Below are 22,101 nucleotides of genomic sequence, written 5' to 3'. Positions count from 1 at the left end.
AAGACAGTCTTTCTGTTTGAAACTAGGTTTTTTTGGGGGCAAGTCTTTTTTTTTGTCTGCAAAGGAGAGAAAGAGCACTTTCGTAAAGGGAGAAACTAAAACAGAAACGAGAGCTTTTCACTTCGGAGTATAGTGGAAATGTGAAACGCAGGCAATTATTTGCCTTCCCAGCTTGCGGCGTGTAGAAGCTATTATTTCATATTGTCTGGAGCAGCTTGATCTCAATACTGTTAATTATATTTTAGCTTGCTACCAAATTTTTGGACCAAGAAACTTGCCACAGGTGACTGTGGTTCTCCATATCCTGGAGTCGATGGGCCCTTTTTTTCTCACTCTTTTTTGTTGCAGGAATGCCATTTTTGTCTTTTTAGCTGTACATTATCTAGCAGCCACATTGAGCTCTGTCCTCAAAACATTATTATGTAAAATGGGCATTTGTGAGGCAGAAGATATTTAATTGTGGGTGATTACAAGCAGAAAATGGTGTAATCCACCTTCTAAACACCCCCCGGCCCTGTGGAAGATTTATAAGTCTATTTCTTTCAAACTGTGAATAGAATTATAATTAGAAAACTGAGGACTTCAATTTTCTCTGGAAAATTTGGAACCCATGATAATCTGGGGAGCTGGCAAACTTTTTTGTAAAGGGCCGGTTAGTAAATTTTAGTTTTTGTAGATCAAGAAGCAAAATTGAGAACATGATGTATATATTTATTTCATGTGAATGAAATTGATCAATATAACATGAAGATACTCAACACGGCTAATCATCAGGGAAATGCAAATCGAAACCACACAATGAGATATTACCTCACACCTGTCAGATTGGCTATCTTCAAAAAGAACCCAAGCAGCACATGCTACTGTTTTCTCCATAGTAAAGGGAAACTATGTAAACTGTTACAATACTTTGTTGAATTGTTTTCATTTACAGTAGAAACTTTGTAAACTACTGGTGGAAGTATAAATTGAGGCAGCCACTGTGAAAGATGGTATGGAGGTTTCTCAAAAAACCAAATGTAGAACTACCTTATGACCCAGCAATTCCGTCCCTGGGTACATATCCAAAGAAAATCAAAATACTAATTCAAAAAGATACATGCACTCCAGTGTTCATAGCAGTTTTATTTAGAATTGCCAAGCTATGTAAGCAACCCTTGTGTCCCTCAACAGATGAATGGATAAAGAAGATGTGTACATATACATATTATATTGTAGCTTGTTACCAAATTTTTGGACCAAGAAAGATGCCACTCAGCCTCAGGTGACATGCACACACACAATGGAATACTACTCAGCCATAAAAAAGAGAGTGAAATTGTGCCATTCACAGCAATGGACTTGGAGGGCATTATACTAAGTGATATAAATAAGCGAAAGACAAATGCTGTTTGATATCATTTATATGTGGAATCTAAAAAATACAACAAACTAGTGAATATAACAAAAAAGAAGCAGACTCATAGGGAACAAAATTGCAATTTCTAGTGGAGAGGGCTGGAGGAACAATATCAGGATAGTGAATTAAGAGGTACAAACTATTGTACAGTATATTGTGGTAGCTTATTATATAGCAAGGAGTATATAGTCAATATGGTATAACTAAAAATGGAGTATAAACCTTTAAAAATTGTAAATTACTATATTATATACCTGTAACTTATAATATCTTAAACATCAACCATACTTCAATTAAAAAATATAATCACTGAAAAATATAAAAATCATTCTCAGCTCACAGGCCATACAAAAATAAGTGGTGGGCCAGATTTGATCCATGGGCTTTGGTTTGTCAACCCCTGATCTGGAATAAGCTGGAAAGATACTAGGTACTATTTATTGAACATTTACTATGAGTGAGTGACAATGCTTAAATTTTTAGATTCCCTCTCTTTAATCCTTACAGCAATCCCGAGTCAGGTTTATTAGCCCACTATCCAGGAGAAGATGGAGTTCCAAGAAGGTTGTATAAGTTTTCCCAAGAAAAGTGAATGGCAAAGCTGGAATTCAAGCTTAGATTCTGAAAGTTGGGACATGACTGAGAAAGTTTATGGTTGGAGGAGAAAGGATTAGAAAGAGAATCAAAAGATATAAAGGAAGAAAGACTGATGGAGAAAGAGAGGAAGATGCTGCCCGTAAGAGGATGGCGATAATAGTGAGAAGAAGCATGGGCATGCAAGAGGAGGGAAAAAGAGGAGTGTGTGTTCAGATGGCATCTGTTGGGAGTGAAACGTGAGCATAGAGCTTGTAGTAGCTTTTGAAGGAGGAAGATCAGGTAAGAACAAGGCCTCTGATCTCACCCATCTGGCTATAGCCACTTGTTGTCCTTAGGTTTATGTGGCAATTTTCTGAGTTCTGGGTTCACATTATGTGTGCTTCTGCCAAGACCACTCAAGGGCAACTTCTATTGCATGATCTCTTTAAGGTTTTTCAGATCATGGGCATGACTCAGAATTCGACTGCAAACCTGGGATCAGCCAGGTGAATTCTCAGCAAAGAATTCCTTAAGACTTCTCAAGGAAGATATTTCTCTCTAGCCAGGACCACAGTCTGAGTTGGATGGTCTTCCTTCTGTGCCTGTATAAGCTTTGTTTCTTTTTCGTTCACTCTGAAGCTGAGTGCCCTTTGAGGCCCCACTTTGATGTAGCAGTTTCCTTTAAGACATCGCATCTTGGGCAGACCCTGTTATCTGTCTCCCTGGCCTCCTCTGCAACCATCAAGGTAGGAGCCCAAAGGCCGCATGTTTTGGCTGACATCATGAAGCTTTGGTGCTCACTCACCTCCCTAGATCCCTGGCTGTGAGTTTGTTTTGGCCACTATGGCTTTCTTCCTTTTGTATTAGCGCCTGTGATGATTTTTTTTTAAAGCTTTGATTTGTGTATTTTATCCAGCATTTTAGTTGGTTCAAGTAGGAAAGTCTTTCAAGGTGCCTACTCTGTCATCTTGCTGGAAGCAGAGTGAAAGAGAAGGAGTCTGGGGTGATAAGCCAAATCAGAAGACAAGTAGGATTCTTGGGCACAAAGGAAACTCTGGGGCACTAAATTCATCTGTGTTTGGACTTTGCCTTTGGTTAAATGAGCCAAGAGTTACCTAATAGGATTAGAGGTTTGGTTTGAGTTGCCCAGCAGCTATGATTAAAATCATAAAGTTTTGCCAAGAGAACACATTGGTCATAGCAAACATCCTTTTCCAGCAACACAAGAGAAGACACTACACATGGACATCACCAGATGCTCAACACTGAAATCAGCTTGATTATATTCTTTGCGGCCAAAGATGGAGACGCTCTATACAGTCAGCAAAAACAAGACCAGGAGCTGACTGTGGCTCAGATCATGAACTCCTGATTGCCAAATTCAAACTTAAATTGAAGAAAGTAGGGAAGACCACTAGACCATTCAGGAATGACCTAAATCAAATCCCTTATGATTATACAGTGGAAGTGAGAAATAGATTTAAGGGGCTGGATCTAATAGAGTGCCTGATAAACTATAGATGGAGATTTGTGACATTGTACAGGTGACAGGGATCAAGACCATCTCCGTGGAAAAGAAATGCAAAAAAGCAAAATGGCTGTCTGAGGAGGCCTTACAAATAGCTGTGAAAAGAAGAGAAGTGAAAAGCAAAGGAGAAAAGGAAAGATATAAGCATCTGAATGCAGAGTTCCAGAGAAAAGCAAGGAGAGATAAGAAAGCCTTCCTCAGCAATCAATGCAAAGAAATAGAGGAAAACAACAGAATGGGAAAGACTAGAGATCTGTTCAAGGAAATTAGAGATAGCAAGGGAACATTTCATGCAAAGATGGGCTCGATAAAGGACAGAAATGGTATGGACCTAAGAGAAGCAGAAGGTATTAAGAAGAGGTGGCAAGAATACACAGAAGGACTGTACAAAAAAGATCTTCACGACCCAGATAATCACGATGGTGTGATCACTCACCTAGAGCCAGACATCCTGGAATGCGAAGTCAAGTGGGCCTTAGAAAGCATCACTACTAACAAAGCTAGTGGAGGTGGTAGAATTTCAGTTGAGCTATTTCAAATCCTGAAAGATGATGCTGTGAAAGTGCTGCACTCAATATGCCAGCAAGTTTGGAAAACTCATCAGTGGCCACAGGACTGGAAAAGGTCAGTTTTCATTCCAATCCCAAAGAAAGGCAATGCCAAAGAATGCGCAAACTACCTCACAATTGCACTCATCTCACACGCTAGTAAAGTAATGCTCAAAATTCTCCAAGCCAGGCTTCAGCAATACGTGAGCCGTGAACTTCCTGATGTTCAAGCTGTTTTTAGAAAAGGCAGAGGAACCAGAGATCAAATTGCCAACATCTGCTGGATCATGGAAAAAGCAAGAGAGCTCCAGAAAACATCTATTTCTGCTTTATTGACTATGCCAAAGCTTTTGACTATGTGGATCACAATAAACTGTGGAAAATTCCTAAAGAGATGGGAATACCAGACCACCTGACCTGCCTTTTGAGAAATCTGTATGCAGGTCAGGAAGCAACAGTTAGAACTGGACATGGAACAACAGACTGGTTCCAAATAGGAAAAGGAGTACATCAAGGCTGTATATTGTCACCCTGATCATTTACCTTATGTGCAGAGTACATCATGAGAAATGCTGGGCTGGAAGAAGCACAAGCTGGAATCAAGGTTGCCGGGAGAAATATCAATAAGATATCAGTAAGATCAAATATGTAGATGACACCACTCTTATGGCAGAAAGTGAAGAAGAACTAAAGAGCCTCTTGATGAAAGTGAAAGAGGAGAGTGAAAAAGTTGGCTTAAAGCTCAACATTCAGAAAACTAAGATTATGGCATCTGGTCCCATCACTTCATGGGAAATAGATGGGGAAACAGTGTCAGACTTTATTTTTTTGGGCTCCAGAATCACTGCAGATGGTGATTGCAGCCAAGAAATTAAAAGACCCTTACTCCTGGTATGGAAATTTATGAGCAAACTAGATTACATATTAAAAAGCAGAGACATTACTTTGCCAACAAAGGTCCATCAAGTCAAGGTTGTGGTTTTTCCAGTGGTCATGTATGGATGTGAGAATTGGACTGTGAAGAAAGCTGAGCACCAAAGAATTGATGCTTTTAAACTGTGGTGTTGGAGAAGACTCTTGAGAGTCCCTTGGACTGCAAGGAGATCTGGCCAGTCCATCCTAACGGAGATCCTGGGTGTTCATTGGAAGGATTGATGTTGAAGCTGAAACTCCAATACTTTGTCCACCTCATGCAAAGAGTTGACTCATTAGAAAAGACCCTGATGTTCGGAGGAATTGGGGGCAGTAGAAGAAGGGGACGACAGAGGATGAGATGGCTGGATGGCATCACCAACTCGATGGACATGAGTTTGGGTGACCTCTGGGAGTTGGTGATGGACAGGGAGGCCTGGCATGCTGCGATTCATGGGGTCACAAAGAGTCGGACATGACTGAGTGACTGAACTGAACTGATGATTAAATAGGCATTAGTCATACAGATCTTGGTGGAGATACAAATGGGCTTTGGAGTGAGATTCATCTGATGTTGAATCTCATTTTTATCATGTCTTCTAGTGTTTGCAGCCTGGAATGAGTCACCGATCTCGTTTCCAGCTGCATTTTCCCCCGGGTGCGACTAGGCGGGCTTGCTGTTTCATTTCTCCTTTCAAAGTAGGGATGATTGAAAATGTGTGAAAGGACAGATCAGGAAAGCAGCTCACATGTAGTTTCAGGTAACAGGAGCCAGGGTACAGAAGAGCCCTCTTAAAGAATCCCTGTGTGTGTTAGTTGCTCAGTTGTGTCTGACTCTTTGCGACCCTGTGGACTGTAGTCCACCAGGCTCCACTGTCCATGGGATTCTCTAGGCAAGAATTCTGGAGTGGGTTGCCATTTCCTTCTGCAGGGGAAGAATCCCTACAGTCTGGCAAAGCCATACCTTTACAAGGGGGGAAAGGTGCAACAAAGTACCTTCCCTAACACCTCCCCTGACACCTCCCCTAAGTAATCCACTAGAGACCACTAATCCACTAACTTATTCTAGAAATTGGCCCAGGCAGTCTTGACACTGAGAACCACAAACCTCCTAAGCTAGGTACACAGGCTGTGTCCTGATCTTGCAACCTACCTGTGCTATAATCCCATTCTCCCTTCAAGCTCAGGAAGAAAAGATGCTGAAGATGGGTAATTTCTTGATTACCCAATTTCGTCTGTCTAAATCTTTGACAAATCTACTTATGGAAATCAAGCAGCACTTGTGGTGGCATTTCAACTCGTAACATATTTAATTTTTGAGATTTTCATTGTTTCCGGAAGCTCAATAGTGATTTTTCAGTTAAGTTTAAAGGTTTAATACAATAGATCTCTTTTTTTACCTTTCATATAGCAAATGCCGAATAAATAATATTTCAAAGGAAAGGGAAAAAAAACCCAATCTATTGCATGACTAATGTACCTAGTTTCATTCATTGACCTCTTACTGTGAAAAAGGCCTCTGCTGCCTGTCTTTGAATGTGCGGAATTAAGAATAAATGATTTGCTCCATGTTTGCTTAGATAAATGCTTGAACAAAGGTAAAACAGAAAAGAGATGCAGATTTGATACTGTATCTATTTTGGATCTGCAGGCATTCCTTGAGAAAATGGCAGGTAGTGTAGAAATAGCTTTTGAAAATGAATTTGTAGAAATTCAGCATGTTAATGCCAGTGACAGAAAATGTAATTCTTTTTTCTTTGGATTCAGAGTTATTTTTTCCCTTTATTGTTGCTTCAGGATTTCGCAGGGGGAAAAGGAAGGCAAGATTACATATTAAGTGCCTTTGAAAAATTAGCTTTTTGCTTTTCTGTGTTCCTTTGTCTTTGAAAGTCTGTCTGATGCATTCTTATTATTACAGAGATTAGGGCTTTTCATTGTTTTCAGAGAAGGCTAAGTATATTAAAAATGAAGAAAGCTCAGAAGGGAAACAAAACCAGCCATAGGAATAGCTTCCACTGTATTAAAACTGAGGCTCTTCCTTGGAATTGAGTTTTGGAGGTGAGCATAGCTCAGCTTCAGTGGGTAGTACTAGAAATTGACAATATTGCCTTTAGGCAAGCTCCTGGATTTTCGGGAAACTGGGATAGATACAGAATTGCCTTTTGGACTTGTCCTTGAGAAGTTCTCTTCTCAGAGTGATACAGTCCCTAGAGTTGTTCCAGAGTTTCAGAGTAAGACGGGTGGTTTCCTCTCATGGATTCCTCATGCAGAACCACTTTTGGGAAAGATTCCCTTCTAGTTCAGTTCTTGTTCATTCCGAGGTCATAGGAGTGTCACTGCCTTATGCAGGAACTGCTGAGGTGATAGAAATGAGGTCAAGATAATACGTGCTGTGTCACCACTCCCTTCTTATTCGTGAAAGTTGCTCAGTCGTGTCCGATTCTATGTGACCCCGTGGACTATACAGTCCATGGAATTCTCCAGGCCAGGACACTGGAGTGGCTAGCCTTTCCCACTCCAGGGGTTCTTCCCAACCCATGGATTGAACCCAGGTCTCCTGCATTGCAGGCAGATTCTATACCAGCTGAGCCACAAGGGAAGCCCCCCTTCTTATTATCTCTTACCAATATACGGTTTTGGTCACTTGGTGTCACCAGACTTTTGGAAGTCTATATTATCTGTGTTTTGTAAAGAATTCCCAAATAACTTAATTATCGTCATTTCTGGAAGCTCCATGACTAGGCTGAAGATTAAAATGTGACCTGAATTTTTGGAAGATCCTGTACAGTAGAGGTGTCCTAGGAAGCTAATATTTCAGGCATAGTCACCTCAGTTTTTTCAGAGTTGATTATACTGCATGTGGTTTGTTTAGGATCCTTTTTCATCTTTGTCCTTCCTCTGGGTACTACCCATGACAGGCAGACAAGGAACAATTTTTCTTGAGAAATTTTAAAAGTGTAGAGGAAGAGGATTGAATAAGTGATAAAAACTAAGGTTGGAATTACACATGGATTCTATTTCCAGAAAATAGTGCTGTTATGAGTGAGAGGAGCATGTGTGGACAGGACCATTGAAAATATAGAAAGATGGTAGAAGTTGCCGTTAGCCAGGTTCAACTATTGTAACTAAAATATCACTCTGAAATAGTCTTAGTTTGGATCAAGAATTGACTTGATCTCCTGTATGGGGAAAATACTAAAGACAGGGATGTATAATGTAAGTATGATTGAGAAGGAAAAGAAACTGATAAATTTTTAGAAAGTGGTATTTGTTCTTGGTGATCTTTGTGTAAGAAGAAGAGTGAGGTTGCTATGCAGCTGAGTTACACCTTAGTGTAAATAAGGATATGACAACAGAGAGATCATACCAGATTTCAGGCCTTTTGTACCATATTTTGGAAGGCAACCTGGAGTCACATACATGGAAAATGGCCAGGAGAGAAGTTTGGAACCATATCACGAGGAGTTATTAGGGGAATCTGTTGGGACCAAATGTGGTTAGGGGCAGGCATTGGGGACATTGGAACAGGCATTGAGGAAACCTCAAATGTTTGTAGAGGGATTAGACTTGCTCAGCACCGGCTACAAGGCAAAACTAGGTCTAATAGGAAAAAGGGAGGGAAACTACACAGCTCAAGCCAGTAAGACATTTCAGACATCTTGAGCTAGCCAAGAGAAGTAGCCTCCGTTGGAAGGTAATGCATGTTTTATCACTGATAGGTGTGCAAAGAGAGGCTGGATGATCCCTTGAAGGGATTACTTGTGACATCATTCAAACGTCATAAACGCTTTCAAATCAGAGATGTTTAATGGGAGCAGTTGAGTGAGCTAGAAAAAGGAAAAAGATTATTTTTCAAAATCCTCATCTCACCTGGGGATTTGTTTGCCTCTCTTGACGTTGTCTGAATACCGAAGTGGATTCCTGGGGCATTCCTGGAGAATCCTGAACTGGGGAGAAATCAGATCTGCCTCTGACTCACCCCTTTTCTGGCTCCAGCTCCCCAACATTTTTCATAAAAGAAAAAGCAGTGATGTCCCAGCTTGTGAACCATGACGCTTTGGTTAGTGTGTGAAGAGCAGGGACAGGATAGTAGGAGATAAATGTAAGTGCTTCAGAGTTGCTGATCAGATCACCTGTAAACACTGAAACGAGTCCTTGAGCACCTTCCTTACAAGGGGTTTCTTGCGGGCTTGAGCTGAAAGCATGTGTTGATAAACACCCATGAGGTCCCTGAGATAGTTTAATGTCTCATTTGGTGCTCATTAGACCACGGGTACCAATATGTCTTCAATTTAGAATGATTCTACCTTGTGTGAAATTAAAAAAAGAAAGAAAGAAAAAAAAACAAAACACAAACCCTTCAAAACCCAAAAAACCAGATCTGGCTGAACTGCTTTGAGCATTTACCCCCTACCCACTCCTGCTTGGATTTATTTTTTCTTATTACGATTAGCTTTGTTAGGACAACACAGTTGAATTATAGAAATTACATGTAGCAACTCTTGCTTGCAGCTAAACTATGCAGAAACAAGACTTAGTCAATTGGAAAACTGTCACTGTGAGAAGACCTGTCAAGTGAGTGGACTGCTCTATAGAGACCAAGACTCCTGGGTCGACGGTGATCATTGCAGGAACTGCACATGCAAAGTAAGCCTCTTTGTACATAAACAGACTAACAGTTTAAAGAGGGCAGTTCTGCTGATTATTGTGTAACCTGTTTCTTTATAAAGCCAACTTACAATGTACTGCCTTTTTACTAAGTGCCTATTTACGAATAGCAGCAATTGTAAAGGTAAGTTGTAGTGTCATTATAACTACAAGTACTTGTCAAGGGAAAGCAAACACACTCTAATAACATAAACTAATGTGAAGAATCTAACTGTTTGGAGATCGGAATCTCAGAGGGGGAAGGAATGCCTTTGGTTTTTAAACTACCTAGTGGGTGAATTTAACTCAGATGACCATTATATCTACTACTGTGGCAAAAATCCCTTAGAAGAAATGGAATTGCCATCATAGTCAACAAGAGTCCAAAATACAATACTTGGATGCAGTCTTAAAAATGACAGAATGATCTCTGTTTGTTTCCAAGGCATACCATTCAATATCACAGTAGTCCAAGTCTATGCCCTGACCAGTAATGCTGAAGAAGCTGAAGTTGAACAGTTCTATAAAGACCTACAAGACCTTCTAGAACTAACACCCAAAAAAGATGTCCTTTTCATCATAGAGGACTGGAATGCAAAAGTACAAAGTCAAGAGATACCTGGAGTAACAGGCAAATTTGGAGTACAGAATGAAGCTGGGCAAAGGCTAATAGAATTTTGCCAAGAGAATGCACTGGTCATAGCAGATATCCCCTTCCAACAACACTAGAGGACTCTACATGTGGACATCACCAGATAGTCAACACTGAAATCAGATTGGTTATATTCTTTGCAGCCAAAGATGGAGAAGCTCTACACAGTCAGCAAAAACAAGACCGGGAGCTGACTGTGGAACAGATAATGAACTCCTGGTTGCCAAATTCAGGCTTAAATTGAAGAAAGTAGGTAAAACCACTAGACCATTCAGGTATGATCTAAATCAAATCCCTTTATACAGTGGAAGTGACAAATAGATTAAAGGGATCAGATCTGATAGACAGAGTGCCTGAAGAACTATGGATGGAGGTTCATGACATTGTACGGGGGGCAGGGATCAAGACCATCCCCAGGAAAAAGAAATGCAAAAAAGCAAAATGGTTGTTTGAGGAGGCCTTACAATAGCTGTGAAAAGAAGAGAAGCGAAAAGCAAAGCAGAAAAGGAAAGATATACCCATTTGAATGCAGAGTCCCAAAGAATAGCAAGAAGAGATAAGAAAGCCTTCCTCAGTGGTCAATGCAAAGAAATAGAGGAAAACAACAGAATGGGAACAACTCTTCAAGAAAATTAGAGATACCAAGAGAACATTTCATGCAAAGCTGGGCACAATAAAGGACAGAAATGGTATGGATCTAACAGAAGCAGAAGATATTAAGAAGAGGTAGCAAGAATACACAGAAGAACTGAACAAAAAAGATCTTAATGACCTAGATAATCACGATGGTATGGTCACTAACTTAGAGCCAGACATCCTAGAATGCCAAGTCAGGAAGCATCACTACAAATAAAGCTAGTGGAGGTGATGGAATTCCAGTTGAGTGATTTCAAATCCTAAAAAAGGATGCTGTAAAAGTGCTGCACTCAGTATGTCAGCAAATTTGGAAAACTCAGCAGTGGCCACAGGACTGGAAAAGTTCAGTTTTCATTCCAATCCCAAAGAAAGGCAATGCCAAAGAATATTCAAACTACTGCATAACCGTACTTATTTCACACATTAGCAAAGTAATGCTCAAAATCCTCCATGCCAGGCTTCAACAATACATGAACCAAGAACTTCCAGATGTTCAAGCTGGGTTTAGGAAAGGCAGAGGAACCAGAGATCAAATTGCCAACATCTGCTTGATCATGGAAAAAGCAAGAGAGTTCCAGAAAAACATCGATTTCTGCTTTTTTGACTATGCCAAAGCCTTTGACTGTGTGGATCACAATAAACTGTGGAAAATTCCTTAAGAGATGGGAATCCCAGACCATCTGACCTGCCTCTTGAGATATCTGGATGCAGGTCAGAAAGCAACAGTTAGAACTGGACATGGAACAACAGATTGGTTCCAAATTGGGAAAAGAATACATCAAGGCTATATATTGTTACCCTGCTTATTTAACTTATTTTCAGAGTACATCACGAGAAATGCTGGGCTGAAGGAAGCACAGGCTGGAATCAAGATTGCCAGGAGAAATATCAGTAACCTCAGATATGCAGATGACACCAGCCTTATGGCAGAAAGTGAAAAAGAAGTAAAGAGTCTCTTGATGAAAGTGAAAGAACAGGGTGAAAAAGTTGGCTTAAAGCTCAATATTCAGAAAACTAAGATCATGGCATCTGGTCCAATCACTTCATGGCAAAACGATGGGGAAACAGTGGGCTGACTTAAGTTTTCCGGACTCCAAAATCACTGCAGATCGTGGCTGCAGCCATGCAATTAAAAGACCCTTACTCCTTGGAAGAAAACTTATGACCAGCATAGACAGCATATTAAAAAGCAGAGACATTTGTCAACAAAGGTCCATCTAGTCAAGGCTATGGTTTTTCCAGTAGTCATATATGGATGTGAGAGTTGGACCATAAAGAAAGCTGAGCACTGAAGAATTGTAGCTTTTGAGCTGTGGTGTTGGAGAAGACTTTTGAGAGTTCGCTGGACTGCAAGGAGATCCAACCAGTCCATCCTGAAGGAAATCAGTCCTGAATATACATTGGAAGGAATGATGCTGAAACTTAAACTCCAATACTTTGGCCACATGATGCGAAGAACCGACTCTTTGGAAAAGACCCTGATGCTGGGAATGCTTGAAGGCAGGAGGAGAAGGGGATGACAGAGGATGAGAGGGTTGGATGGCATCACCAACTCGATGGACATGAGTTTGAGTGAACTCCGGGAATTGTTGATGGACAGGGAGGCCTGGAGTGCTGCAATTCATGGGGTCGCAAAGAGTCGGACACGACTGAGCGACTGAACTGAACTGAGTGGCTCACTTGAGTCACAGCTTTTCTACGCTAGAATACATTTTAAAAGGAGGTTAATTAGTTTCTAAGTGTCTTCATTGTATTTTACAAGGTGTCAATTATCTGTTTTAGAGAATTGCAGGACCCCCTGACTCTCAGATTATTCATTATTTGTATTAATTGTATCTATTATTTGATCTGTTTTGGAGAATTAAAGAACCCCCACCCTTACCCCACATTAGTATGTAAACCCCGTCAAGCTGAAATTATTTGATAAGTGCCTGAAGAATGCCATTGTTTGTCTGCAAAAATACAAAATGATGGCTAGTACTTCAACAGTGATTTCAGGGTCTGCAAAAGATGTTACTTATCTTCTTATACAAATGGGCTTTTGTTTTCTGCCTATCTGTTTAGTCTGATGGGCAGAATGAAGCAGAAAATGTATACCAGAAAAGTAACTGAGATGGCATGGTTTCGTATGGGCTGGAGAAAATTATTTGTAGAGGGGATTGCCATGCCTTTCTCCAGGAGATCTTCCTGACAAGGACTGAAGCCGCATCTCTTAGGCCTCTTGCCCTGTAAGGAGGGTTCTTTAGCACTAGAGCCGTCTGGGAAGCCTCAGGAACTCCTCGCACTACTTCCGTTTTCCTGGTGAAGTTTCTGGGATGGAATGTGAGCTTTGTCCTGCTGATTCACCTCTGCTGAGATGCCTTTTCCTGCCTTTCCTTCCTCAGAGCGGGGCTGTGGAATGCCGAAGGATGTCCTGTCCCCCACTCAACTGCTCTCCAGACTCCCTCCCCGTGCACATCGCCGGCCAGTGCTGTAAGGTCTGCCGCCGTAAGTACTCACTGAGGGTCAGGGCAGCCCGCAGTGCTTTGAGCTTGATTTATTCCCCTTTTTTTCAGACCCCCAACTGAGCAACAGTGATGAAATATCAATACTAGCAATTGATTACTTGTGATGTGCAGACACTTTACATAGGCTATATATATATTATTTTTTTTTTTTCTTAATCTCATATCAACCTTAGTTACCATTCTTTCCATTCTTTTGTACAGGGAACTGGCATTGACAAGGATTAAGTCAGTTGCCCAGGATCAAACAGCTGGGGGTGGGTGGAGCTGATCTGTGAAGTCATGACTCCAAGGCTCCACGTGCTTTGGTCTCCTCATTTTTTTTTTGTTTCTTAAACATTTATTCATGGCTGTGTTGGGTTCTCGTTCTGTGTGTGGGCTTTCTCGAGTCAAAGTGGCTTCTCTCGTGGGGTGCAAGCTCTTGGTACGTGGTCCTCAGTAGTTGAGGCACACAGGCTTAGTTACTCTGCAGCCTATGGAATCTTCCCAGACCAGGGATCAAACCCCTGTCCCCTGCATTGCACCACTGAGGCAGCCCCGGGTCCACTCATTTTGATTGATCAAAGTAAGGCCCACGCTCTGTGTTTTGGCTATCCAAGATTTCAGTCAGGTTTCCTATTATTAAATGGCATTTCTTAGGAATTTCAAGATTGAACTTCAGTTAAAATTTTAGGACAATTTCTTTGAAAATTGGCTTGTCCAAATTATGCGATGATTTAAAAATCCTTTTCCGTCTGTATTACAGAGGACAGTATTTCAAATGAAATGGTGAAATGAACACTGAGATAAGCATGAAAAGTTAAAGCTGTCATTTAGAATTATTGGTATGGTATGTGTCAGTTACTATGTTAAGTGGTTTGATTCTATTAGTTTATTGAGTCCTCACTGGAATATTTGGGGGGAGGGATTGTTATTATCACTATTTATAGGAAGTTTAGGGAAGACAACTTATCAAGTTTGCAAGGCTAGTAAGTGACAGAGGTGAAATATAAAGCAAATTCTGTCTGACTACAGAGCCTTTAGTCTTTTTATCAGACCATAAGCTCTTCACTGAAAAAGGAAAGTTTAAGTTATAAATGTGCCATCTGATGGATAATTTTCAAAGTCATTTCTCTGCCAGAAAACACCATCATTACTTGATCTTCAAAGCACTAACTTTTTGTCAAGAACAGCATGTCCCCTAATATGACAGTTGGAATGTAGATAGCCGGTCTGGTTGTACCAGCCCAATCTTTTAAAATATTCTTTCAGAAGGAACTTTGAAAAATGTCTTCTGTTTATAGTTGATATGGTACATCCACTACTCTGGAGGGCTTACTCCAAGTTAATTTGAAAGAAACTTTCTTGTTTTTATTCCAAGCACTTTTGGAAGTCATGGCTAGATCAAGGGCCCAGATGTTGAGATTATAGTTTGATTCCATGATGGAAAGATAGTTTTTAGAATAATATGTATAGATTATTTTTCTATCTTGATGTATTCTATATAATAGCAGAGGAATAAGTTGAGAAACTACAAGGGATTTTTAAAAAATGAAGCATTTTAAATCTATTATGTTGAGCTTCATGGATCTATAAATGCTGTCTCTTGGCAGATGTTATTTGGACATGGGCATAGGTGAGTCTTTTCAGCTGTTCTGTGCCATTGAAAATGTGAAATCACAGAGAAGGGTAAAGATAAAGATGGAAAATTACCCATAATGCCACCACTTGAAAACAAACACTTGAAATCATAGTAGATTTCATTTTTAAAAAACTTTTATTTTGTGGACAGTTGAATTCTTATTGTATAGATAATTTTAACCTACTGTATTGATTTGCTATTATAACAAGTATATTTTTATGCCTTTAAAAACTGTGTGAACTTCACTTTAAAGAGCTTCATAGTGTTCTACTGTTTGGTTGTTGCATAACTTAATTGTTCCCCAATTGTTGGATAACTAGATTGTTTCCTGCTTTTCATTATTATAAATCACTATTCAATAATATGTTTTTTTTTGTGAGGCCACATTTTTGTATTTTATGTTTTCTTTGAATTCTGTAAAGTAGAATTACTGAATGAAGAGACTGACATTTTCAAAATCTGGTGACTTGGACAGTAGAGAATCTGGCTTCAGTGCAGGAGACCTGGGTTCAATCCCTGGCTCATGAAGATCTTCTGGAGAAGGGAATGGCTACCCACTCCAGTATTCTTGCCTGGCAAATCCCATGGACAGAGGAGCCTACTGGGCTACAGTCCATGTGGTTCCAGAGTATCAGACATGATTGAATGACTAACACCTTTACTTTCACTTTAACATATTTTGTGAGACCATATTTTTTATTTCACATTTTTTTTTGAATTTTCCAAAGTAGAATTATTGGGCCAAGAAGTTGACATTTTCAAAGTTCTTGTTACCTATCATCAAATTGTCCTCTCACTAGAAGTGTGTGGTATAGTCATTTTTCTTTAACTTATTGTAGAGTTTTAAGTTTAAAAAAAGCTTTTCAGCAAGCTTACCTGATTTTACCACAATGCTGATAAATGAGCTAGCTAAACTATCAGTCTGGTTTTCGCCTTTGTTTGGAATTGATAACCATTTAGCTAGGTAGTACAAATTTTCTCAGCAACTCTGATCAGTAGTTTGAGATGTTTATGGTTTAATAAGATGGTAATACAAATAAATGATTAAGAACACTACTCAATTATCATATGCACCCAGCAATTCCACTCCTGGGTGCAAATATATATTTATAAAGGGTGTACTGCAGGGTGCAAATATCTATATATATCTCTATCTCTATCTATCTATCTATCTATCTATCTATCTATCTATCTATCTATCTATAAGCTTCCCTGGTGGCTCAGATGGTAAAGCGTCTGCCCGCAATGCGGGAGACCCGGGTTTGATCTCTGGGTCGGGAAGATCCCGTGGAGAAGGCAATGGCAACCCACTCCAGTACTCTTGCCTGGAAAATCCCATGGACTGAGGAGCCTTATAGGCTGCAGTCCATGGGATTGCAAAGAGTCAGACATGACTGAGCGACTTTACTTTTACTTCCAAAGGATGAAAAATACACAGAAGTTTTCATGTATCTTCACATCAGATAAAGGATGGAAAATACTTCTTTTGGTTGTCCCTTTCAGATAAAATTTCCTAAGCTCCTCTCTGGATTTGGGGTAGTGTCCTAGGGTCTCAGAAAAAGTACTGGTTTGATTCAAGAACCTATACGTGAAAGCAGATTATTTCATCTGCTCGTTTACCAAACGTTCATCCTCTGGTCTTGGCTTCAGGAGCTGCAGCACTTACAGATGAGGGCGTCCATGCGGAAATAGGAAGGAACTTGGTCTGAGAGTTCATATCTCAGCTCATTGCCTGGAAAAAGTACTTTGTCCTTTTGTTGTGATTAAAAGGCCCAACAAATCAGGCCGTCTCCAAGAGCAAGGTGGTTTTCATAATTCCTGATACTGGGCTCTTCATCTTTTTGGAATGCATCAGGGTAAACTCCAGAGAGCCTTCTAGATTCCTCAGCTGTGGGCATGGAAGTCCAGAAAGTGGTGCAGGAGTTTCATTCCTCAAACATTTGGGGCGTCTGCTCTATTCAAGAAATTGAACATACCTAGCTACTCATTAGAATCATCTAGTGAGCTTCTTGAGATACCTTCTTGAGGGTCCTAGGGACCCTCTATGACCTACTAAATTAGAATCTCTGGGCAGTGGTGTCCTAGAATCTTTTTTTTGTGTGTGTGTGTGTGGTTAACTTTTTTGGAGTATAGTTGTTTTATAGTGTTGTGTTTCTACCATACAGCAAAATGTATCAGCCATATATTTATATATATAGCCAACATGTTGATGTCTTTTGCTGCCCCTATATATATATCTCCTCTCCCTTTTGGTTTAATCCCTGGGTCGGGAAGATCCCCTGGAGAAGGAAATGACAATCCACTCCTGTATTATTGCCTGGAAAATCCCATGGACACAGTCCGTGGGGTCGCAAAAGAGTCAGACACGACTGAGCAACTTCACTTTCACTTCCTTTCTCCCTTTTGGAGCTCCTTCCCATTCAGGTTACCACAGTGCATCAGGTAGAGTTCCCTGTGCCCGCTGTTTATTGCAGCACTATTAAAATATCCAGGACGTGGAAGCAACCTAAATGGCCATCAACAGAGGAGCAGCCAAAGAAGAGGTGGTATATATGTACAATGAAATACTATTCAGTTGTACAAAGAAATGAAATTGGATCATTTGTAGAGATGTGGATGGACCTAAACAGTGTCATACAGTGTGAAGTAAGAATTGGCATTCTTTTGGATAGATTTGGGGGAGCTATCACAGATGAGAGAGAAAGGAAAGGATGCAGAGAAAATCTTGAACTTTCCACGACAGTATTTGAAAGGAAAAGAAGTGGTAGGAGAGGGAGATAGTCTATTTGATAATAGAGGGTTTCTGTGGGTGAGAAGTAGAAATAAGCTGCAAAGGTGTTTCAGGGGATGAATGATGGTGATCATATTTCATTTAATTCCTTCAGTCATCCTGATTGAAGTTCTTCTCCCACCTCTATTTTACCTCTGGGCACAACAGTGGGGAAAAGTGGATCTTTCATTCTATGTCAGACACTGTGTTAAGCCTTTTTATGGTCATTAATTCATGTAATTCTTTCAATAACCCCCGGTCATAGGTTCCACTATGATCCCCATCTTATAGATGAGCAGGTGAAGCACAGAGAGGAGAACTAACTTGTCCGAGGTCTCTTAGCCTTGGATGAACCAAAATAAAGCTCAGGTCATCTGGCTCCAGAGCTAATGCTTTTAACTGTTGCCTCTACCGCATGCTATCCAGGGAGATATTTGTATGATCTCATTATAAGAGTATTGTGCAGCATGCGTGCTATGTGAAATGCAGAGGTGGCACAGGGAAGGGAGTGATCAATTCCATCAGAAACTTGAGTGTGTGTATGAGTGTTAGGAAAGCTTTGTAGGGGAAGGAACAGCTGAGTAGGGTGTTGACAGATGAATATGAGTTTGCCGTGTAGACAAGGTAGGTAAGAACATACCTGCCAAAGGGGATTGCACATGCAGAATCATGAATTAAACACAGCATTTGTCTGGGGGCTCAATAGCAAGATTTTGAAGCAGGGTTGTGGCGTAATCAAAGAAATGCTTTGACAAAAGTCACTGTGTGGGGAGAGCTGCAGATAGGGAGTTGAGTGTGGGATTCAGGCATTCTGCAGGCAAAGGTGATGAAGCTGGCTGACAGGTATTTCCTGGGGAGATGGAAAGGAAGGGACCAATGTGAGTAATAGCCAAAGGACCTGGCACATGGTAGGTACTCCGTAAGCATTTTGTTTTCATTTGAGATAACTGAATCAAGAGCATCTATAAGGCAGAATTTGCCAGGTTTTGAACAAGAGTGCATGGGAGACTCCTAGCGTGATTAACAGAAATAAAGCAGGTGGAAGAAATGGTTTCAGAAACATTGGAGACGCCTGAGAGAGAACCAGTTTGATGTGGGTGTCTTGCTCCGAGAAGCAGTATCTGAAGCCAGACCTGTGAACGAGTGAGGTCGGTTCCTTGGGTGTTCAGACTTTCTGATCTGCTGCTCTCCTTTAAAGTGTAACATGGAGTGTTGATTTTGATGTTCTTAGCTGCCAAGTGCCAAGGGATGGTGCAGTGTGTGCAGAGTGCAAATATCTAAATAAAGACAGAGCAACCTCACGTCCACATCTGACAGGGGTGCCATGTGGTGCCTGTCTGTCGTTCAGTTAGTGCGCACCCAAATGGCAAAAAGCGTCCATCCCCAGCACCAGGGAAATCAGGTTTGAATTTGAAGGGCCAGGTGTCTGGTTGCAACTGCCTGTTTCTCTAAACCCCCAGTACATTTGTTTCTGACATCATGAAGAAATGTGTGTTGGTGCAGGGTTTCAATTTCATGGTCAGACACTGTGAAATTGTCTTGTTTGCATGTCCCCGGTGTGGTGTGAAGGGCTTCAGGTGTCCATTTACATTTCCACTCACACCAAAAGCTGTTGGAACGGAGTCCCAAATGCCCCAGCCGCAGGCATTGGAGCCTGACTCACCTTCTGTTTGAATTTCCTCAGACATCAAAAATAAGCCTTTTGGCGGTAGGTCAAGAGGTTGGATAGTGAGGACTGGTGTTAGGGATAGAGCGGCGGAAGGAGGGGGACCGTCAGAGAAGTGGGCAAAGATGAGAAAGCAGGGGAAATTCTTGTGACCTCAGTGGTGATGCTGAACTGTCTTAAGATAATTCCATAGGTACCTTTTGATATCACAATCAGGTACACATCTTGTTTCGGTGCCAAGGCTTTGAATGGCTGGGGCACATCAGCCATCATGTTGATGTCTTTTGCAGCCTCTATATGTGAGGTTGGTGGCTCAATGGTAAAGAAATACCTGCCAAGCAGGAGACTTGGGCTTGATCCCTGGGTCAGGAAGATCCCCTGGAAAAGGAAATGGCAACCCACTCCAGTATTCTTGCCTGGAAAATCCCACGGATATTGGAGCCTGGCAGGCTACAGCCCGTGGAGTGGCAGAGAGTCGTACATGACTTAGCAGGCACGCACATGTGTATGTGAAGACGTGAAGTTCAGCGGATACTAGTTTTTACACCGGATCTGTAAATCTGAGGGATGGATGTGTTCCCACATGTGGTTTGAATGTGAACTGTAAGACACTCCTGTGTTCAGATCGAAGCTCTGGGGTGAGTGTTGATCAGAGGACGAGAGAAATCAGGCGAATGTCTTCAGACAGGTCAGCAAGTGTGATCATAGCATCGTGAGGGTGGCAAGGTGCGACATGAGAAGGGAGGTCTCGTCCTTATGTCCCAGCCTGGGCCAGGGAGCAGATGGCAGGTTTGACAGCAGTGTATTTAGCACAACTGTCACTCTGGAGTGAGCCATCTTGCCAAGTTGGCAGCAGCTGCGTTTGGGAGCGTGGGAGTTGATTAGGCAGGAATTTCAGGCCCTTGGAAGTGTGGTTTCCCCATGTAAGCGCATTTGGGAATCCATATCCTCATTAGGACCAGTGAGTCAGAGGCAACTGATTTATCTAGAAAATTGAGGCATAAAAGATGTTCAGGGATAATTTGTTTTAATGAAGCAGGGAAGGGAGTTATATAGAAAATTGTATTGGTTTTCTGCTTTGTAGTTGGTTTTGCTCTGAAAACCTTAGTATCTGTTTTTAACATTTGGAATAGCATTGACTAGCAGGAAGAACTCTCATCTGGGAATCAGCAAATGTGTCTATTTTTTTCTACTTAGGAGGCTCATTAATTCTAAAATTATTGTTACTAACATGAAGCCCACAGAGGCATGTAGCTAGGGGCTAGGGATAAAATTATGAATGGACATAGATCCTACCTTCATTGGGGCAACAAAGATAAAATGCGATATATGTTCTGTTAGGGCGAGGTCCAGGGTACCACAGAAGCACAGGATGAGGACGGTTCTCCAGTGCTTGAGGTTAAAAAATTTTAAAAACTTCTTAGGGGGATGTCAGGATTAAGGTAAAATTGATGGGTACATAGGACAGAAGGTTACCAGCAACAGGTGCATGGGACTGAGTGTTCTGGAGAAGAAAGCAGTGTGTACAAATCCCTAAACAGACGAGGGCATGGCTCGAGTCTCAGTGGAGATGTGAGTGTTTGGGAGTTTCAGAGGGAGAGTGAGCAAGCAGGAATTGGTGAAACCTAAGGGATAAGGAGGAGCTGCAGGGATGGCCTTGCATGCTGACTTCAGGAATTTGAATTAAATTCTGAGAGCGTGAGCAACTCATAATCATTTTGAAGCAGAGCCTCCTATTTGTACTTAAAATATGTCTGTCGGTTGTATGGGGAAGAACTGGGTAAGATTAGACCAGAACATGGGAGACAAGTTAGGAAGTTTTCTACTTGACTAAAGAGGAGGGATGGCTTGAGTGAAAATGAAAGCTGGGGGCAGGTGATGGGAATGGAGAGAAGTTGGTTGACTTGAGAAACTTGAAGAGGAGGCATGGCTGGGATTTGAATACTGATTGGACATGGGGTTGAGGAAAGAGAAGTTTGAAGGACCTTAGGTGGTGGCGTGTGGATGGGGGGCTGGGATGGATACTAGTGCCATTCACTGAAAGCAGATATTAAAGAGGCACAGATTTGAGTCAGGTTTGTGTTGTTGCAGGGCAAGACCTTAGAGGAAACAGACTCTGAAATGGAGATGCACTTGTACTTTATTAGGAAGTTCAAGATCAAGTCTAGGGTGGGAGTGAGATAGTGAAAGAGACAGAATTGGGCAGGAGAGGTTGAACTGCAATGCAGTTACAACAAAAATGCCTCAGTCATTCCTCAAGAAGTTCTGGAGCTGGAAGACCTTCCAACTTTGCAATATCTTCATCAAGCACCTATTGGATGTGGGCTGCCCTGGGAAGGGGCCTCGACGCAAGGGCACTTGCAATCACTGTTCAGCTGAGAGCTGTCGGTCATCACCAATCATGACAGTTTCAGGAATGTGACCTTTGACTGTGGAGGGTGATCTGGGCTGCCTACCACAGTATCTGCTGTGGGATCATGATGACAAGTAAAGCAATGTTTCTGAGCTTTCCTCTTCCTGTGGCCAAAAAGAAGGAGTTGCATGAGTTGTTTGCTAAGGTCCCTACGTACCTGAGCATTCCGTGAGTCTGAAGATGGTAGAACTAAGGAACTACCAAATTGAATTTACCTGTTTGTAACAGA

General features: G+C 41.3%; 1 protein-coding gene across 7 annotated transcripts in view; it reads left to right on the top strand.

Moving 5' to 3' along the window:
• The window catches only part of NELL1 (neural EGFL like 1), a 1,034,396-nt gene that overhangs the window by 256,114 nt on the left and 756,181 nt on the right, over positions 1–22,101 (top strand). For all 7 annotated transcript variants that reach the window (XM_060403970.1, XM_060403968.1, XM_042238438.2 and 4 more), the window contains exons 8-9: positions 9,476–9,610; positions 13,283–13,385. In XM_060403970.1, coding sequence (XP_060259953.1) covers positions 9,476–9,610; positions 13,283–13,385 — 238 coding nt within the window. The remainder of the gene's footprint in view (positions 1–9,475; positions 9,611–13,282; positions 13,386–22,101) is intronic.

This window comes from Ovis aries, chromosome 21 (assembly GCF_016772045.2).
Source record: "Ovis aries strain OAR_USU_Benz2616 breed Rambouillet chromosome 21, ARS-UI_Ramb_v3.0, whole genome shotgun sequence".
In the NCBI taxonomy this organism is placed as follows: Eukaryota; Metazoa; Chordata; class Mammalia; order Artiodactyla; family Bovidae; genus Ovis; species Ovis aries.
Note: the sequence above shows the minus strand (reverse complement) of the source record. Positions and strands in the feature narration are given on the sequence as shown.